The sequence below is a fragment of the Sarcophilus harrisii genome, chromosome 1 (genome assembly GCF_902635505.1).
Source record: "Sarcophilus harrisii chromosome 1, mSarHar1.11, whole genome shotgun sequence".
Classification (NCBI taxonomy): domain Eukaryota; kingdom Metazoa; phylum Chordata; class Mammalia; order Dasyuromorphia; family Dasyuridae; genus Sarcophilus; species Sarcophilus harrisii.
In genome coordinates, this window is record NC_045426.1 from 662,641,939 (window position 1) to 662,661,871 (window position 19,933).

The 19,933-nt window shown below is 45.1% G+C and overlaps 1 protein-coding gene across 4 annotated transcripts in view; it reads right to left on the bottom strand.

Annotated features, from left to right (window-relative positions):
- Nucleotides 1-19,933, bottom strand: part of SBNO2 (strawberry notch homolog 2) — a 193,958-nt gene that overhangs the window by 26,007 nt on the left and 148,018 nt on the right. For all 4 annotated transcript variants that reach the window (XM_031948032.1, XM_031948036.1, XM_031948033.1 and 1 more), the window contains 10 exons: nt 17,322-17,405; nt 16,424-16,520; nt 15,073-15,233; nt 14,224-14,357; nt 13,895-13,985; nt 11,310-11,453; nt 6,554-6,671; nt 4,221-4,326; nt 3,608-3,761; nt 653-829 (listed from right to left, as the gene is read on the bottom strand). In XM_031948032.1, coding sequence (XP_031803892.1) covers nt 653-829; nt 3,608-3,761; nt 4,221-4,326; nt 6,554-6,671; nt 11,310-11,453; nt 13,895-13,985; nt 14,224-14,357; nt 15,073-15,233; nt 16,424-16,520; nt 17,322-17,405 — 1,266 coding nt within the window. The remainder of the gene's footprint in view (nt 1-652; nt 830-3,607; nt 3,762-4,220; nt 4,327-6,553; nt 6,672-11,309; nt 11,454-13,894; nt 13,986-14,223; nt 14,358-15,072; nt 15,234-16,423; nt 16,521-17,321; nt 17,406-19,933) is intronic.

Sequence of the window (19,933 nt, forward strand, 5' to 3'; positions counted from 1 at the left end):
ACTTGGAGAAAGAACTATGGAAACTAAATGCAAATCAAAGCACACTATTTTCACCCTCCCCCCTTCTTGTGGTTTTTCCCTTTTGTTTTGAATTTTCTTTCACAACATGACTAGTATGAAAATATGTCTCCGTATAACCTATATCAGATTGCTCGTTGTCTTGGGAGGGGGAGGAGAGAAGGAAGGGAGGAAAAAAAACTGGAATTCAAAATCTTATAAAAGTGAATGCTGAATAATAAATGTAGAAATATGTATATTAGAATTGAACATGTTTAACATATATTGGATTGTTTGCTGTCTAGGGGAGGAGATAGAGGGAAAGGAGGGAGAAAAATTTGGAACACAAGGTTTTGCAAGAGTGAATGTTGAAAATTATCTATTCATATAATTGAAAAAAAAAATCCTATTATGTTAAAAAAAAAAAAAAAAAAAAAGGCCGGTCCATTCCATCATCTGAAGGGATAGAAACAGTATAATATTTATAGATGGGAAACCTAGGTTTGAACTTCTAAATTTCCATTTATTACTTATGGAGAAGTTATTCTCTACCTGTTTGGGCTGGTTTTTCTATCAATAAAAAAAGCAAAACAGGTCAGCCTGGAAGATGTCTTAAGTGCCTTCCAATCCTAATCCCAAAAATCTGTGACTATACCTTGCCCTTTGCCAACTCCTCTGTTGCAAGCTCAACCAAGCGACGGACTTTGGCAGCGATGCAGAGATATTTGAAGAAGCGCTGATGGGCGGACCAAAACTGACCCCAGAGGGACTTGCGGGACTCCAGGCCAATCCACTCTGCTGCCCGCTGGAACACCACTAATGCCTCTGCCCACTGAAACAGAGAAGGAAGGTGATAACAGGACATGGCCCCTTGTTCTTAACCACCTCAGACTGGCTTTTCTCCAGGTCCCAAAGGCTATTTAAACAGGGATTCCTTTGAGTGGCTCCTGAGAGCTACCAAATAAAGCTTAGTCTTGCACTCAGGGCACGCCATGGTTTGGCACTGACTTGTTTTTGCGGCCTATCTTATATCATGGCACTTCATTTGCTCCCAGCACAATTAGACCACTAATTGTTCGCTAATTTCCTTCATGCTTTTGGACATGCTACCTCTTCCTTTCCCTACACAATATCTGGAATTGATTTTCCAGTTCCACCCCCCCCCCCCAATCTGATAAACACAATTCAATAGACATTATTAAGCACTAGATGTGCAAAAAAATATCACAGGAGAAGTTGCAGGTTAGGAAGAACTAGTGAAATCCTCTTCTATTTTTAGGAATCCTTCCAGGTTCTTCCTTGATCACCTGATCCTTCTTTCTGTCCATATATCTCGTTTGGATTTCTCCTTTACATATGCAATAGAGGCTTTTCTGTGAAGGTCTTTGAGCTCTCTTAAGTACAGAGACCAAGTCTGACCCTTTCCATCCCTAGGGTATAGGTCCTGAATAAACAGAATCTTCCTGTTTTTAACTGCTGTAGAGAACTGTATCCCATAAGGTAAAGGCAATCCAGTGGGTAAGGGGGGTAGGGCTTTGGGCTATCCAATTAAGTAGGGGAAATCAGGTTTCATTAGGGAGTTCAATTTCATATAAAGCAACCAGAGAAGGAAGAAGACCAGGGAAGAAGTTTTTCCTTTTTTTGCCAAGGTGAGGAGAACTGAGGGATGCACCAGGGAGAGATGGATAAGAGGAAGTCTTGCAAGGCTACTGTTTCAGAGGAAATCAGTCTCAGTCTTATTTGGGAATAAGGAAAACTTCCTGGAGATGGTCTGGAGTTTAGAGACATTAAGAGACACACTCAAAGGCTTTCTATTTCCCTGAAATTCATTCCATTGTGACTGAATTAATTTTAGGTCAGAAAAATATATGTGTTCTTCTCTGTTAAAGAAAAAAAAAATTGCAACAACTCAGATGCCACAAATGTGTTCTTTTTTTTCCTCTTTTAAATCTTTATTCTTATGAAGAACTTACTTCATATCCTACCTGAAGGTTTACAGAATGATTTATTTATATTATAATCAAACTTGATTGGTACAAATAAAGAATCCTTAAAGTGGTCTCATTGTGTCTGAACTGCATGTTTCCACTGGGCTGGAACCAAAAACCATATTTTACACAATTAAAATTTTAAATAGTGTAAACGTGAATACATGCAAACACACCAGCAAACTCTTTATTTGTACTAATCCGGACCAAGCTGTATTTCATTTGATGAATAACAATAGGCAATACTCAATAACACTTGCAAGGCAGGTGCCATTATTATCCCCATTTTAGAGGAGGAAACAGAAGCTGTGAGAAACAAAATAAGCCATCCCGGCTAATAAGTGTGTGAGGTAGGGTTCAAATCCCACTGTCTCTTTCTTCATTCTAAGTGTTAACTCACCTATTACAATGATTATTGATTTGCTATCTGGCTTTTTTCTAAACTAACCATCTTCAATTCCATTCTCTCCCTACACTAAGGGGCCCAGGAAGATAACAAGCCATCCTTACTTCAGGGCCAAAATGTTTAGATGTGAGAGCAGACCACACATGCACACACACAGCACACACAGAGCACACACACAGGTGTACACATGCACACGCACACACAACAAGCCTATCCTGACTGACTTCCTTCCTCATCCCGCGCTCCTCGCCGAGTGCAGACAGAAGCCAGCTCTGCCTCCTGTCCTCCTTATCCAAGCCACATTGGCAGGGGCAATCCCCTGTATCTGTAAAATTGGGAAAGAAGCGCTGGACCCTACTGCCTAACAGAAAGAACCTGCGGACGCTACGACTACCGGCAGAAAGCAGAGTGGATTTGGGTGAAAGGACAAAGCTCAAAGCCCACCTCTGCTTCCTACAAAGAGGCCTCTGAGCAGCCCTCGAGATGCTCATGGACAAGCACAGCAGATTGGTCTGGCCGGCCCTCAGTTACAGATGGGCAGCCTCTGCCTCTTTGCAGGTGCTGTCTGTAAAAGGCGGATAACTCCCATCCCGAGGCTGTCAGCATCTCACAAATCTGGGAAGGCCCAAGGGAAGGGGAGTGACTGTCAATCTCTACCTCTGACACCTGGGGCAGCTTCCACAGTGTGCCTGCAGGCTAGGAAGGCTCCCAGCACCCGAGGAATGCTGACAGAGGCAGGAGCTGCCTCCCAAAGACCTGCCCACAGAGAGTTTAGCTTCGGGGCTCTTGCAGCCTGCTTCGCTCAGCAAGGCTAGAAAGGCGATTGTCTGCATTGGCAGAGAGAAAGAATGACCCTAACCCCACTGGTTACCTTCATGCTCTTTAGGGGCCCGTGCACTCGTCACGATCGAGTAGCCTCAGTCCAAAAAACCTGGGTTGTTCCAATTTAACTATGGAACGAATCTTTTAAAACAATTCTCTAGCAGAGGAGTTTGCTCAGCTAAGCACCAGACAGACCCTGAGCAAGACCCCGGTGATGCAGAAAGGGGAGCCCCAGGGAGCAGCCAGACCACTGTCTACCACTTTGACAAGGAGCATGGCAAGGGTTGCCACAGCTTCTCTACCAGCAGAGGCGATTCTGCTGAGAAAGATGGAGCGTAGGGCCCGGGTCCATCTTGTTTGGGGGGGAAGGGCCGAGGCCCTGGCCAGCGCTCACCAGCTGGGCTGCTCTGTTGTAGATGCATTCATATGACGGGTCAAGAGGGATCTCTTCTATCCTGAAGGTGACTCCAGAGAAGCTGAGCTGCCGGGCAATGTACATGCCGCTGACTTTCATATCCATCGCCACGATCTCCATGGCACCGACACCACTGCGGGCAACGCAGAAGGGGAAGAGAGTTATCATTGTTTCTAAGCCAGGGACTTGTCTCTAGAGAAGAGCCCTAGGAGCCCGTTGCTGCCGGCCAAGGGCTGGGCATCCCTGCTGCTGCTGGGCACCAGAGGGCGCTAGCCTCTCACCCCTGGGAACCTCAAACTAGGATTCCATGCTCTGGGTCTCAGGAGCACGCAGTTCCAGTGCTCCAAGACCCACAAAGCCTGCCCAGCTTCTGAGGGTGCAGACCCTTTCCGCCCGGACTTCCCGCATGGTGGTGAGAATGTTAAATCAAGCAGAGATGATTTTTTAGTGATGAAAGAAATCAAGGCCAGCAGGTTTTCCAGATCCCCATTAACAGCACAATAGAGAACTCCTGTCCTTAAGAGAATTAATTCTTTCCACTGTCTCTTAACATGAATCCAATGCCCCAGGTGGTAAGGAAAATGCATCTTACCGCTTTTCAATGGCATGAAGGAACTCCTCAAAAGATCTGAAAGGGGTTCCTTTTCCCCAGATCCCCAGGCGGCTCATGTAAATCATATTTTTTGGCTCAGAGGCACCTATGGAATCAGAAAGCTCCTGTCAGCAAACAGCCTTTCTTTCTATCACAGCAAGGAAACTGGGAAGTGAGCTAACAAATTTAGACAGGGCCGGGGATTTGAGTGAAATCTGGTGATCCTGACAAGCTCACAGAAAAGACCACATCATCCTGCCATCTAGGGGAGGGGGTGGGGAGAAGGAGGGGAAAAATTGGAACAAAAAGTTTGGCAATTGTCAATGCTGTAAAATTACCCATGCATATAACTTGTAAATAAAAAGCTATTAAAAATTAAAAAAAGAAAAGAAAATACCCCAAAACACTTTTCAAACCAAGTGACAATGAGAGAGAGAGCAGAAGTGGAGAAGTTTCAGGCACAACTGTTGATTTTAAGAAGAATGACATCATGAAGGCTATTTTTCTTGTTTGGACATTTCTGGGGGGAGGGGAGCCCCACAAAATCTGCCCTTCAGGGAGCACATGTTTGTGTATATGAAACACAATATCACCAAATAAGGGTATAAGTCTTGCACTGGCAAAAAAAATTAGCAGAGAGACAGCTAGACAGAGAAGGGCTTGAGAAGAGGAAGTTTCTGGTTCAATTATAAGGGACAATTTTCCAATGGCTGGAGCTATCCAAGAGTGCAAGAGAATTCCCTGAAATGGGAGGCATTCTATAACACAAGGGAAGGGAAGAGTCAAGCAGAAGCTGTTTAATTTTTTTTTTTTTTTTGCCACCAATGAGAGATTCTTGGATGTCTACAGAGGCTCTGAAGTCCCATCTGCTACTAGGTCACCTTTCTGAGCCTCAATTTCAACTATGTCAAGGACAGGCCAAGTTTGATTATCTGGGCTCCCTTTCAGTTCTAATGATCATTATATTTACTACCTAAAGCCATCACCAGTGGGAATGCAGGACCAGCCTTCTTGGCTCACCTGCACATTTTCATCACCAGGGGGCACATGCCAACCAACTGCAAATGAACTTCTACAACTCTCCCTGTTCTGCTGAGGGGACATTTTATTTACCTGAGAATTCACTGACTGTACAAATGAAGCTCATAGGAGGAAAAAAAATTCCAAACACATGAGTGACATTCAGCAACGACCAGAGTCTGGCCTTAACCTAACCTTCCAGGGTCCCCTTCTAATGCTCTCCCACATAGAGCCCCAGGCTCAGAGCAACATAAGCCACTGGAGGTCTTCCAAACGTGTGCCCTCCTTTCCTATCTCCCTATGTCTGCCAACGTCTTCATAGCCACATGTGGCACAGATCTAGCCTCAGTGCTTGCTCATACACAAGCTTTCTATCTGGCTTTGTGTGAGCTGCTTCCCACATCCTCGACCTCGGTCTCCCATTTGCATGATGAGACTGGATCTTGGTCTTTTGTGTTTGTCATGGATCTCCTTCACAATCTGGTGCACATTTAAAAGAAATGCTAAATTTCATTTTGCAGTTGGGGAAAATACAGATGAATTTTTGTTTTCCCATATAAGTTCATGAACCTCCTAAAATCTGTCCATGACATCCCACATTAATGCTGTAAGGCCATTTTAGTGGTAAGATTTGGGGTTCTGATGGAGTCCAAGAAACAGGTCTGCCAAAAAAAGATATTAGCTCCACCAGAAACAAGCCACAGTGTCTTTAGCTGGGAAAGGAGGCTCCCAATTTTTTGACCTCCCTTCTCTGAGCTCCTACTAAGAGATAATGTATAAGAAGCTTTAGAAGTCCTCCAAAGCATGAAAGGCCAATGGCACCGCCACAGCTCAGCTTTTCCAAAATGGCATAAGCTTCAAGTTATCTCATGCTGCTGAGGTTCATGCCGAGGAACTGGTGAGGAGCCCTGGGTGGGATTTCTCATTTTCACAGGATGCAGAAATCTTTATCAGCAGGAAGCTGGCTGAAGGGGATACTTTTTTTTGCCTTTCTGTGTTGGTGGAGAGACTAGCCACATTCGTGAATCAAGGCAGCCTATGAGTGCAGGAAGCAACTTTGTGAAGGTGACACTGTGGCCCAGGAAGGGCAGTAACTCCACCAACGAGCACACAGCAAGGAAGCGGTGGAGTCAGGACTTGCCCCCAGAGCTTCCAACTCCCATTTCAGTGCTCTTTGAATTGAATGGTACTGACTGGAGACTACAAGTACTGTAATGGCATTCAGGGTCACCAAGGCTTCCATTCTCTCCCCCCAAATATTAAGAATATTAAGAGAATAGCTGAGGCTCTCCTGGCAAAGTGGCTGTTCTTACCTGTGGCACTGGCATAGACAACCCTGGCAAGAGGCATCTTGTTCTGAAGGTCCAATACTGCTTTGCCCATTTTGGTGGAGCTGGCATTTTTGGCTTTGTGGCATTCGTCGAAAATTATCTGAGAGAGGTCAAGTCAAGGAGGTATGGACCAAGGTTGAAAGCCATTCATTTTTCCAAATGCTGCTTAAACACCGAGTAGGCCTGAGGCCTGTGCTTGGAGCTAGAAGAGATTCAGTGAGCTGGCATCATCCCTCCCAGCCCAGGGGAAGCTGAAGTCTAGGAAGTGGGGGCAAAGAGATGTGAGAGCAGAGGCAAGAGCGGTCGCCCCAGCCTGGGGGAGATCGGAGCGGGCCTCCTTGCTTCAGCTTCCCAGGCATATTTTTGCTCTGCCAGTGCCAGGATGATTCTCCTTGGCAGAGACAACATGCCAAGTTCAAAGAATTGGACAGGTTTTCTTTCTAGTCTGTTCTCATCATTCTATCTATCCTGAGAAATGAACCTTCTTTAATTCTTCCTTCTTTTGAATATTCTGAAAATTCTGAATAGACAATAAAAAACAACCTAAATCAAAACAGTGCTTCTAGTCCTTGGGTTTCTGTGGCAGTTGTAGCTCATCCTAATCATCCCAATCATTTTTTAATGTTCTCCCCCCAGTCTTGGTCCTGACTTCTAAACCTTCTTATCTTCCTGTGAGACTTGCCTTCACTTTATGCCCAGTAATGGCTCTGGCTTTTCCTGTTCAAAACCTAGCAATGACTTCCTATTACTAACCTGCTCCAGCTATCCTGTATACAACTGCTGCTCCTTGGAAAGAGTCTCCAGTTTTCCTATCTTCACACCTTTGCTTAACTTGCTCCCTATACCTGGCCCATCTGTTAAATCCTTCTTATACTTTAAACCCTAACTCAAATGCCATCTCCTCCAGGAAGTCTTCTCTGATATCCCCTCCATCTGTACTCGCTTTGCCATGGGACCTCACATGGCATTTTTCTTACCCAAATTTTATGCATTTACATATTACTGAATATTATATTTATGTGTCATATTTAAGTAGCTTCTGACAGCAGGAAGAATGCTGTACCTAAATATCCCATCTCTGCTCATGCTAAGCAAATGCTCTGTTGATTCAAATTAGAGCAAAAAGGGAGGGTTGAACTAGGTGTTAGAAGGCATGGAATGTCAGAAGAAAGACCTCATTTAGGAGACAAGGGAACCCACTGAAAGTGCTGGAACTGGCCAATAGGAAACTTAAGTCTGGCACCATGTGAAAAGTGGATCAGAGGGGGCCGAGGGCAGAAGCAGGAAGATTATGGAATAAACTGCAGGTGACAGCAATAGGAATGACAATGAGACATACATGAGAAACTGACTAAATGTGACTTGATTTCCACATGGGTGGTTAAGGAAGGGGAGGAGTCCCTGATGATGGTGAAGTTATGGACCTTATGGGTTGGGAGAATAACCTCAAACTATAAAATCATTTGGCTTAAAGTCAGGACTGTAATACAAAAATGCTAAGGGATTTTCACAAATCCCACAGTTTTCACAAATGCACACAAAAGGACTGAGAAGAAATGAGAAATTGGCACAGCAGTGGGGTAAAAGCTGGGGGAGAGAAGTCACATCTCAATTCCAGGTACTTTTCTGCTGCACATGGGAAACTTTTGGGTTCTGATTGCACTTAGTGCTGTTAGACTAATGAATCACCCCATAAAAGGCTATTTAAAGCAAGTGCCGCCCCCATAGAGCTGCTATTCCAAGCAGTCACATGCAGGTGATCATCCAAAGAGTAGACTCATGGGCAAAGGAAGGGAGAGCCTCCCAAAAGATTGCTTTTCCCGACTTCATTTGATTTAATCATTATTGAGTGTGTGTTTGGTGGTCCTTTTATGGCAGAAAGCCTTTTTTCAAAGCAGTTCCACAGAGGAGGTAAGCCCTCCTATGAAAAGTGAGCCAGATTGTTGGTGGAGGGTGAACTGATCCAACTTTTCTGAAGAGCAATTTGGAACTATGCCCAAAAGGCTATCAAACTATGCATACCCTTTGATCCAGCAATATCACTACTGGGGTATGTGTCCCAAAGAGTTTAAAAAAGGGAAAAGGACTCACATGTACAAAAATATTTACAGGAGCCCTTTTTGTAGTGGCAAGGAACTAGAAACTGAATGGATGCCCATCAGGTAGGGAATGGCTGCATAAGTTATGGTATTTGAATATAATGAAATATTATTGTTCTACAAGAAATGATGAGCAGACTGATTTCAGAAAAGCCTGGAAAAAATCACATGAAGTGAGTAGATGCTGAGTGAAGTGAGCAGAACCAAGAGAACCTTGTACCCAGTAACAAGATTGTGTGATGATCAACTGTGATGGACTTGGCTCTCCTCAGCAATGCAGTGTTTCAAGACAACTTCAATAGGTGGGACGGTAAATGCCATCTGCATCCAGAGAAAAAACTATGAAATCTCAATGCAGATCAAAGCATATATTCTCTTTTTTCTTTCCCTCTCTCATATGTTTTCTCTTTTGTTCTGATTCTTCTTTCAAAACATGACTAATATGGAAATATGTTTAGCTAATTGTACGTGTGTAACCTATATCAGACAGCTTGCTGTCTTGGGAAGGGAGAAAAATTTGGAACTCAAAGTCTTATAACAATGAATGTAGAAAAAGAAAAAGAAAAGTGAACCAGGGGCCTAACCTCCAAAGTCATGTAAACAGGAGACAGGAGCAGGGATGCAAACCCAGATCCTCAGACTCCAACTCTCCTTCAGATATACCATACCATGGCCTAGTTTACCACAACTGAGTGAATAAAATATAAATTCCCTCAACAAAAACAGACAGAGCCTAACTATAGACCAACCAACTTTCTACATATTGGGCACAGTCTGCACTCTCCTTTCTAAGAAAGAGAATGACAAGGAGGGTAGAGAAACCCAGGAGGCCTGGCCATTGCAGCCATTGGAACGTACTTTGGACAGACTGTTTCATGACTCAGCACCTCCCCTTTTCCCTACCCTCCTCCTTCTCCCCTCCCAGCTTAGAAGTACTCCGCCCTTCAATTTCCTGGAAGGCTCCTTTCCGGAGCCTGCATTCCTCATCTGGTCCAGATAAGATAACCCCTTTTCAGCCTCTAAAGGCACAAGATGTTTGCAATATCCAGACCACCCCACATTTGCTTTGTGCCTTTGACCATTTGTATGTAACATGAATCCCAGAAGTTGGTTCCAATCTGATAGAGCCCACTGGGTAAATTCTCAAGTCTTTGCTCCTTAATTGAAATATCTTCTCCTCTGGAATGGTAATGGAAAAGGCTAATAGCTCCAATACTTGTGCTGATTCACGATACTAGAAACTATATTAAAACCTACATTCTCAACGAGCCCACCGTTCACCTCCTCTTGGACAAAAGACTCTAGAGTTGGATAAGTTTAAAGAAGAATCAACAGAAGGCTCTCTGGACTAAGCTATCTGATTCTGCTCGGGGCTGTGGTGTCCCTCAGAACTGTCATCTAGAGTAATAAACACCACCTACCAACTACCCAATTAAGTCTTCTGCCCTTTCCCGGAAGACCAGCTCCAGCCAGAGGCAGTGACACGCCCCAGTATGTCCGGGAATCTAGGGGTCAGTGGAGACGCACATGTCCCTGTCAAGTCTCGTTGCCAAGAAATAGCCTTGACCAACCAAGGGGTGAGTGTGGATTCTTTCCTTGGCTCAAAGCCTTTCAAAACTGGAGCAAAAGTCCAATGAGATAAGCATTACTGACCCTGTCAGAATGGGAGAGGAAATCTGTCAAAACAGCAGCTTTCAAAGCAGGGCTTGGAGTCAAGACCAGCTGAATCTAATCACCTAAATCCCTGACATCTTACATTCTGGGCAGCGGCCATCACTGACATTCAGAATGACGACCAGCCCATGGACCACTCTGAGCTGTCAAATCAGGATTCAGTGAAGCGCCTGTCTTTCTGCCCTCAAGCCCTCCTGGCCTATCAAAAGCTGGGCCAATGGAGTACAATGCTGGCAGATGCTTGCAAGTCTGAAAAATCTTTGTGTTTGGGCCTGGCAATATCATACAGGGAGCAGTCTAAACACATAAGGCGAGTTCAACCTTGGAGGCAAGCTCTTATACCAAGAACAATTTTTTGGGGGGAGGTTGTTTCAGAAACTCCTGAATAAAGGGGTAGAGGAGTGTTCGAAGTCAGTAACGGTGACTAAAAGAGGATTTGAGAGCATTTATAGAGCTCTTTACTACAAGGGGACATTTCTGCCCTAGGACATCCTTCGATGAGTGAGATCTCTCCCCCAACTTCAGTCCCCAAGTGATCTTTTCCCTCTGATCTCAAGGTACTTTCAATTTCTCTTCTTCTAATTAGTATTAAAGTGTACATCTCCTCTAAAAGAACATGAAGGCTTTAAGGACCAGGCCTACATCTCATTGTCATTATAGAAAGCAGGGTCCCAACAATCAGTGTTAGTTATCCCTTCGTTGACCAAAAGAATCCAATTAGTCAGAGTCTGTTATGGGACCTTATTTCTATCTCCCACAAACAACCTGTCCATGAAAACCCCAGATATGTGGTGAGAGGGCCCATGAACAAAGACTGAGATGGCTGAGAGATGACAATATTCCAGAACAGCCTCTAAACTTTCAGACTCCAGACCAGATCACCCACCCCATCCTCAAAGCACTGGGGGGGAGGGGAGGGAATTCCCTGACTCCAGGCCAGCCCTGGGGGCTCATAACAAGGATACAACTCCATCAAAGTTTTCTCCGCACCAGTCAAGAATCTGCCTGATTCTGGTCCGGTGTTGTCCCCCTGCTTGGCTCTCCCCAATTAGGGCAGAGTAAGTGGCAAAAAGGACTCCTTCCGAGGTAGTTGTGTCACCATACTTGATCTAGAGGGATAAAGTCACAAAAGCATGAAGAGGAATATTTATACTCAGCCATATCTTTTATCTATCCTGTCCTGGGGGGGGGCTTCCTCCAAAGAAAGAGTCTGTGAGCAAGCCCTATTTTCCACGACATTAACCTGTAAGGTAAAGGAAGTCAATCTGGACATTCATTTTCCCTTAGGAACATTTCATTGGATAGCACAATTATAGTTGCCCCATTTTCAGGTGAGGATAACTAAGGCCTAGAAAGGAGAAATAAGTATAATTTACACACTGAGTAAGTAATGTAGCAGAAAAGAGAATTTCTTGGACTCTTCAGTGCTTGCTCTCTTTAGTTAAAAGGAAGAAAAAAAATTTAAAAAAATCTTTTTAAAAAGAGAAAAGAAAGGAAAGAAAGAGATGACTATGGTGAGGAGTGGTAGAGAATAATATGAGTGTTTTTTTTTTTTTTTAAAGAAATAAAATCCCATGGCCTAGAGGGCATATCTCAAAGAATTTCTGCTATTCCAAGTAATTCAACAAGAGGCTGCCTGTTGATTGATGAAATTCCCTGTTATCTGAAATGACCAAATATTCTGATAAGAGAACAGATGACTTCATATATGTGAGCATGTGTATGAATATATTACCCCCCCCCTGCTCCCCTCCATTGCACCCCACTGAACTTTTTTCTCCTCTTAATCCTGATTTTAGGTGAGCTTCTAGGGGATGTTAGAAGCAGCTGTCACAGGCTGATCTTTAAGACCCTGCTCCACTGCTCCTATGTAGGAACGTGGGTGCAGAAATCCAAGTCCCTTTGCTTCCCTGGAATATGGCACCATTTAAAAAAAATGACCTTCCATGTATACTTATTGTGTATCTAATTTATATTTTAATATATTTAACATCTACTGGTCATCCTGCCATCTGGGGGAGGGGGTGGGGGGGGGTGGGGTAAGAGGTGAAAAATTGGAACAAGAGGTTTGGCAATTGTTAATGCTGTAAAGTTACCCATGCATATATCCTGTAAATAAAAGGCTATTAAATTAAAAAAAAAAAATCAGCTCAATTAACATGTTAAAATTAACCTAGCAATTAACATAATAAAATGTTTTGCAATGATTAAAGCACTTAAAAAAAAAATGACCTTCTTTATCCAACAAGGTTTGCTTTGGCTCATCCAAAAATAAACAGACATGCCAGGAATATGCGTACAAGGACAGGAGGATGTGACCCCGAGTGTGCTGGCCCCGGCTCTACCTGGCACATGAGAGGAGTCAGTACTCTAATATGAAGAATTAAAAGGACCAGCTCAATTAATCACTGCATAAGAGCTCCTCGACAACATACTGTACAAAGCCATTTGGGAAACAGCAGTCCTAGGAGGTATGTATGGGACAGTGACAAAAGCAATGGGTTTGTTGTCAAAGGCCTGATTTGGCCACTTACTATGAAGTGTGAATTTGAGCAAACCATTTTACTTCTTGGGGTCTCATTTTCTCATCTGTAAATGGGCAATTTCCCAAGACCCCTTCCAACTCTCAGTCTGTTATCTGATGAGCTTCTGGCCGCCCATTCCTCTTGGGGATATTATGTTAATAGCTAGGAAGCTTTTCCTTACATCAAGCCCCTACCTCTTTCAAACTTCCACTCATTACTTCCAGTTTTGGCCCCTTTACCCAAAGGTGGTGTCATACATGTCACACACACACAAATATACACCCAGAGGGGGAGAGAGCAGGTATGTAGAGGTGGTCACTAAGTCTTCCTCTAGCTCAAAGCTAAGGAGTACCTGGCTACGATACAGAGCACGTCTCCTCCTTTCCTCATCCTGGGGATCCATGACTTCAGGACTACAACAAATAAATAACCACACGTGTGTAGCTGTGTTATGACATCCATATAGGCTGTAGTTTATATGGAGACAATAATGCAAAGTGACTTGCCCTTTGCCTCTTTTGGCATCCCCAGGGCAGAATCCAGCCCTCGAGAGGCTCATCATGTGCTGATGATAATCCCCAAAGAGCAGCTCTTGTCCAGAGCACTTACCTCTGCTCCCAGCCTCACGCTGCCTGGGGTAGGGGGCAAGGCTGCTGCTAACACGTGCCTACTAAGAGTGGAAGGGACAGAGCTGGCGACTACTCAGTCAATTTACCTTGGACTTAAAGACAATCAGTCCTGGGATGGAGGCTCCCTGACCCCAACCCATTTGACTCAGATAAGGGCAGAGGAAATGGCCATAAGGCTGCCAGCCACTTCTGGATAGGCCCTCCCCACCCCAGAGGGATGAGACCTTAAGAGGAGAGCACAATGAGACTTGTTCCCTTCTGTCACAATGGAGAAAGGGAACCCTGGCTCTCGGGGACTGGAGGAGGGCAAGAGCAGAAGCTTCACGAGGAGCTGGGTTCCCTCCGAGGTCGGTGCGGGCCAGCCTCCTCCAGCAGGGCCCCGGGAGCTCTGCTCACCTTGTTTAAAGCGTGCACTGGAATGTGAGGCGCATTGATGTCCTTCAGGTCTCGCTCGGCATCGTACTTGAGGTCATTAGAGACGCTGAACCTGCAGGTGCCAACGCGGCAGAGTTATCTTCCCCCGATGGCTCTCCCTCCCCCAGAGCCACCCTCCCTCTCTGACTCAAGATGGAATGGAGGTGAGACTGGTGGCGACCGGACATCGGCCAAAGCCCACTGCCGGAAAGACAAGAGGCCCCAGCCCAGAAGGATCGCTGGCCAAAGTACCAGGGGAGGTTCACAGCCAGGGAACCCCACTCACTGAACGAGGAAGGAGGAATACTAACCACAGGGATTTCTTTCTGCCCTTCAGGAAGTTTTCAAAGATAATCCCGGCCACTGTCCTGCCCTTCCCAACGCCGGCACCGTCCCCGATGAGGAAGCCAGCTCGCTGTCCGTTGGGCAGCACGACTTCGTGTTGCTGCCGATCACAAGAAGGGTTAGCACTTGACAACTGCCTGTGACTGGGGTGTGTCCTGGCACGGTGGCCAGGGAAGGGCCCTGTCAGGCTAAAGGGGGATGGGGAATGAGGCTGTGGGAGCATGGGGACGACTGTACCCTCCACTCTGAGTGCTGCTTCCCAAGATAAAAAGAAAACTAAAGACACCAGACACCAGCTGAAAGCTTAGGCTGGTCTCCTGCCTGTAAAATGTCATCAAAGTGGGGGAGGCAAGAGGGAAGAGGACAAGTCTGGGGTCTTCCCAGCTAGTGTTGGTCCAAATCAAGCCTTCAAACTTTTTTGTTTGTACTAAGTTTATTTTTAATGCACATTGTTTTATGAATCATATTGAAAGAGAAAAATCAGAGCAAAAGGGAAAAACTATGGGAGAGATGAGAAACAGAAAAAAGAAATGAACCTAGCATGTGCTGATCTACACTCAGTTTCCTTAGCTCTTTTTCTGGATGCACATGGCATTTTCTGTCCAAAGTCTATTGGGATTGCTCCAAGCCTGCAAACTTCTGATCGTGACACTGGGTCTCCAAGCCCAGGCGAACACGCAGGTGAGTCCCCCCCCAACTCAGAGATTCTATGAGTCATTCACACTTCTGGTGTTAAAAACTGGCAAATGACAAACAAGAACTTAAGACCCAGCAAAGACTTTCCCACACCCAAGGGCACGAGGACACGCTCATACCTGGCAGGCGTAAGTGATGGCTTCTAACTGTAGTGCTGACAAGGACCCACTGTCGGCCGCGGAGGTGGGCAAGGAGAGGGTGTAAGTGATGTCAGGAGGAGGAACGCTGGAGAGAGTGCTTGTCTCAACCACACGGTCTGGATGATGTTTCCCAATCTTAGCTGGAAGGAATACATATGCAGTCAGAAGAAAACGTGTGCGTTCTCTCTGAGAGCACCATGTTGAAGCATGACCTTTCCTCTGCCTTCAACCAGGAGGTTCCAACTGCCTCCCTACTCAAGGAAAGAAGCAGAGGACAAAGTGGTATCTTGGAAAGTATAAGGGTATAAGGGATCCTGAGCCAGAGGATGGGGCTGTCAAACACAGGCTTGACTGCACAATATCTGTATCAATGTGGGAAAGATAAGGCAGCTCTCCAGAGCTCAGTTTACTTATCTGTAACATGAACAAACTGAACTAGGATTTCCTAGCTAAGACTCTTAAGTCTTATAATCCTATCAAAGTGACAAACACTCTGGATTGGTGATTCAAAATAATCTAATTCTAGAAATGTTACCGACATGGTTTTAGGGTCTTTCTAAACTCCTGAGTTCTCAAAAACTCCCTTCAAGGTGCAGGAAGAAGGAGGGGGACCCTGGAAGTGTGAGGAGGAGTATAAATTTAGCTGCGTGGGCCCCAACATCCATCAGCAGTACTATTAATGAGCTTTTAACAAGCTCCTACAGACTCCCTTGAGTGCTGGAGGCAGAGGATAACAAGCAATGAAAAGAGCCCAGGTGTTGATATAGAAGACAGAAGAGATTGGAAGGCCTAGACACAGGGATACCAGTGCTGTTTCTGCCACTTAGGAATTGTGTGACCTAAAGCAAGCCACGTTATTCTTCTAAACAGGAACAGTGGCTTCATCTCACTGATAAAGGTAAGATGCATATCAAGTGTTTTGTGAATCAAAAGAAGACTTATTAGTTATCACAACAAGGGCCAGGCCTCCAGGAACTGCCTCAGACTCTCCCAACAGTCTCCCTTCCCTTCTCTGGTTTCTTCCTGCTTTCTTCTGCTTCTGCTTAGTATGTTTGCTGCATTTCCTTATCTGTATGTTCTCTGGTCCCCCCCCCACCCCTTCCTTCCCCAGTAAAATGTAAGCAGACTGAGGGCAGGGATAATTTCATTGATATTTTTGAACCCACATGGCTTAACAGAATGCCTGACACAAAATGGATGACCTGGGCTCTCCAATATAAGAGTTTATGGAGCCCTCCAAGACTCCCAGCAGAGAGAATGAAAACCAAAGCAAGAGCATCAAGAAGAGGGCCAGCCAGATAGCAAAGTCCAGGCTCTCCAGGTTGCTCACATTTGGATGGGATGTAATCGGCATAGGTTTCTGCATGGCCCAGCTCTTCTGCCTCCTCTTCATCCCCCTCATCATCATCCTCTGGCTGCGTCTGTGACTGGAAGAAAAGAAAACCTTGAGGATGGTCAAATGGTATGGCCATGGGACAAGGAGGCAGGAGTATAGATTTTCTAGACTGTGTAGTCCTAGACCACATCACAAGCCCCCTCTGGATTGCTTTTTTATCACCTGTAAAAATGAGTGAGTGATATTAATCTCTAAAGTCCCTCCCAACTCTGATATCTTGTGTCCTAAGGAACCTCTCAGTTCTGACATTCTATTTGAAGGGCCCTTCCAGCTCTGACATCCTCTGTGCTGAGATCCCTCTTAGCTCTGAAATTCCATAGTCTAACTATTCATAACCATTTCCATGTCTAATATATTTCCAACTATCACATTGCATGTTCAAAGGTTCCTCTCAGCTCTGACACCGAGACATTAAATTCCATTAGAATTTCCAACAGAAGGGGGACAATGAGAAGAAAAATTCACACCATGGATACACTTCTACAAAGGATGAGGAATGGGTTTGAGACTCTCTGCTTGAATCTTAATGAACTTTGGGTTGTCTCCCAATAAAAGAGATAACTGAAAGTTGTCTGAACCATAACTGCCACCCAGGATGTCATAATCTTTTAGGGCCGGACTTTCCTAAATGAAGTGTGTTCTCAGGAAATGGAACCGATAGGGAGTTTTCCAGGGTGTGGGTACACACACCCCTCTTTAAAAAAGCAACATTCTTCATTTGTAAAACTCTATACTGGCATAATGCTTTGGAACGGGGGGGGGGGGGGGGGGGGGGGGGGGGGGGGGGAAGGGAAGAGAGGAGGGTCAGTGGAGGAAGGAAAGTGTAGCTCACCTGGTAGCTCACAAGCAGTGGAGTGTTTGGGATAGCAGCAACTGAGTCATCCAGACCTAGAAACTGTCCTGCAGATGAGAACAGCTGGAAGAGAGCAGAAAACAAGCCATTCAAATAAAGGGTGCTTTGCAATCACCCATGTTTCAATCCCCTTATTTAACAACAGCTAAGGGCTGCTATGACAGAGTGTGGGATTGGGGCTGATTCTGGAGACAAGAGGCCAAGGCCTTTGGGCAACAGGTCAGCCTAGAGGTTTCTCTGGAGGGTTTCTGAGGTTAAAGAGGCTGATTAGCTTGTCCCAATTTCCAAGAGTTGTCTTGTGAAAAACAGAGTAGCTGATGCCTCACTCACATATTTCTATTTTAGCAAAACATAAAGCAACTTATCATGAAAAGATTTCAAAGATGGTACAGAGGAAGCTTCAGACATCTCCACTCTGGTGTACCTTTGCATTAAGTATTTAACTATCAATTTCTTCATCTGAGAATTGTCTGTTTATATCCTTTGACCATAAATGGTCAACTGGAGAATGGCTTGATTTCTTTAGAATCAATTCTCTGTATATTTTGGAGATGAGGCCTTTATCAGAACCTTTAGCTATAAAAATATTTTGCCAGTTATTGCTTCCCTTCTAATCCTGTCCGCATTACTTTTATTTGTACAAAAGCTTTTCAATTTGATATAATCAAAATTTTCTATTTTGTGATCAATAATGATCTCTAGTTCTTCTTTGGTCACAAATTCCTTCCTCCTCCACAGGTCTGAGAGGTAAACTATCCTATGTTCTTCTAATTTATTTATAATCTCATTCTTTATGCCTAGATCATGAACCCATTTTGACCTTATCTTGGTGTACGGTGTTAAGTGTGGGTCAGTGCCTAGTTTCTGCCATACTGATTTCCAGTTATCCCAGCAGTTTTTGTCAAATAATGAGTTCTTATCCCAAAGGCTGGGGTCTTCCTGTCATCTTAAAGGCTTCTTTCTCTACAGAGGGATGGACCAGGTAATCGATAAGGGCCCTCCTGGGGCTGACATTCTTTGTCTTAAGGGCCCTGTCTGTCCTCTCACCATGGATATTCCATATTCTACATTGAAAGGCTCCTTCAAGCTCAGAGAACCAGAGGGTTTTTATAAATGAAGAGATCTGGAGAGATTATCCTTTCATTTTACAGGAGAAACATATCCAGAGAAAGGAATAGACATGCCCCACAACATTACACTGAGAGTAACTAGCAAAGTTAGTATTTGAATCCAGGTCCCTGAAGGCCATACCCAGTATTTTGTTCCTTTTTCATATGGACTTAAACATTAACATACATAAATATTTCAATCACATGAACAGAGGACTAGGGTTTATGAAAGGTCTTCTAAAGGCCTTTGAAGTCTGACAGGAGGCCAGCAGGCCCAGGCCCTCCCCCGGCTGGACTCTGGCCACTCTAGGTGACTCCTGGTCCCTGACACTCCCTGACAAAAGGGGAAGAGCAGGCGTGTTGAGGCAGGAAGGCTAGGATCCAAACACATCTGTGACACACGGTTCATACTGGGAACAGTAACCCAGAGTGACAAGGCCGGAGAATACGCGTCTGTGGGTGTGCCCTCCCCCTCCCCCCCAGTGTATGGCTCCCCTAAGGTTCATTTCTGTGGGGCTCAGAGGTGCCAGGACTTCTCCCAACCACACCAGGAGGCTGACACCCTCATTTTTACAGGTGAGGAAACTAAGGCTCGAAGCAATCCATCCACAAGCACTTAGTACATGGCTGCTACATGTCAGGAATTGGCATAGGGGCTGGGGACATATGAAATTTTACTACGTCAGAAGAAACATGTATTCGTGTATCAGAATATCAAAAAGCCACAGAATAAATTAAAATCCAAGGCACTTGGAGAGGCAGCTGGAGGGCCTGGAAAAAGCTTTGGGTAGAAGCTGAAGGGAGGGAGGGATGTCATGAGACCAAGATGAGGAGGGAGGACCTTCCAGGCCTGGGGTGGCCAGAGACAAGAAGAAAGTTATATGTGAGGAAGCAAGAGGAGGCTGGTTTGGCTAGATTGCTGAGTGTGGGAAGAGGAGGGATACACAATGAGAACAGAAAGACTAGTGAAGGCTTGAAAGGAATTTCTACTCGATTCTAGAGACAATGGGGGAACTAGTGGAGTTTGCTGAGAAGAGGGACACGCTCCGATCTAGGCTGAAAAGGAGAGAAAAAGGCCTGACTCGTTATCAGGGAGAACACTGAATCATGCCAAGGGCTTAGGAGAAGAAGGAGCTCGGGGAGAATGGCCACCACATCCCATTGGCTGAGGTGGGGAGGTGGGGGGCTGGAGAAGGGAAGAGAATAGTGTCTGTGGGGAGATAGGTGGGAATCAGCTAGGGAGGAATAGAGGAAATGTTTCATTGCAGTGGAGGCCAGAAGACTCTGAAGAACATTCACTGGTAGGGTCTCCATGCTTTCCTCAGGCTCTGTTTAGCACTGTGAGAGGAGAGATAGAGGAGGCAGGTGGTGAGAATAATCTGGGTCAGGTTTGACAAAAGAGGAGGGTCAAGGTCTTCAAGTGTGAAGTTGAACTAGTTAAGTGTCCAGACTGAGAAAGGGAGAAGTGAATTTGTTGTCTGT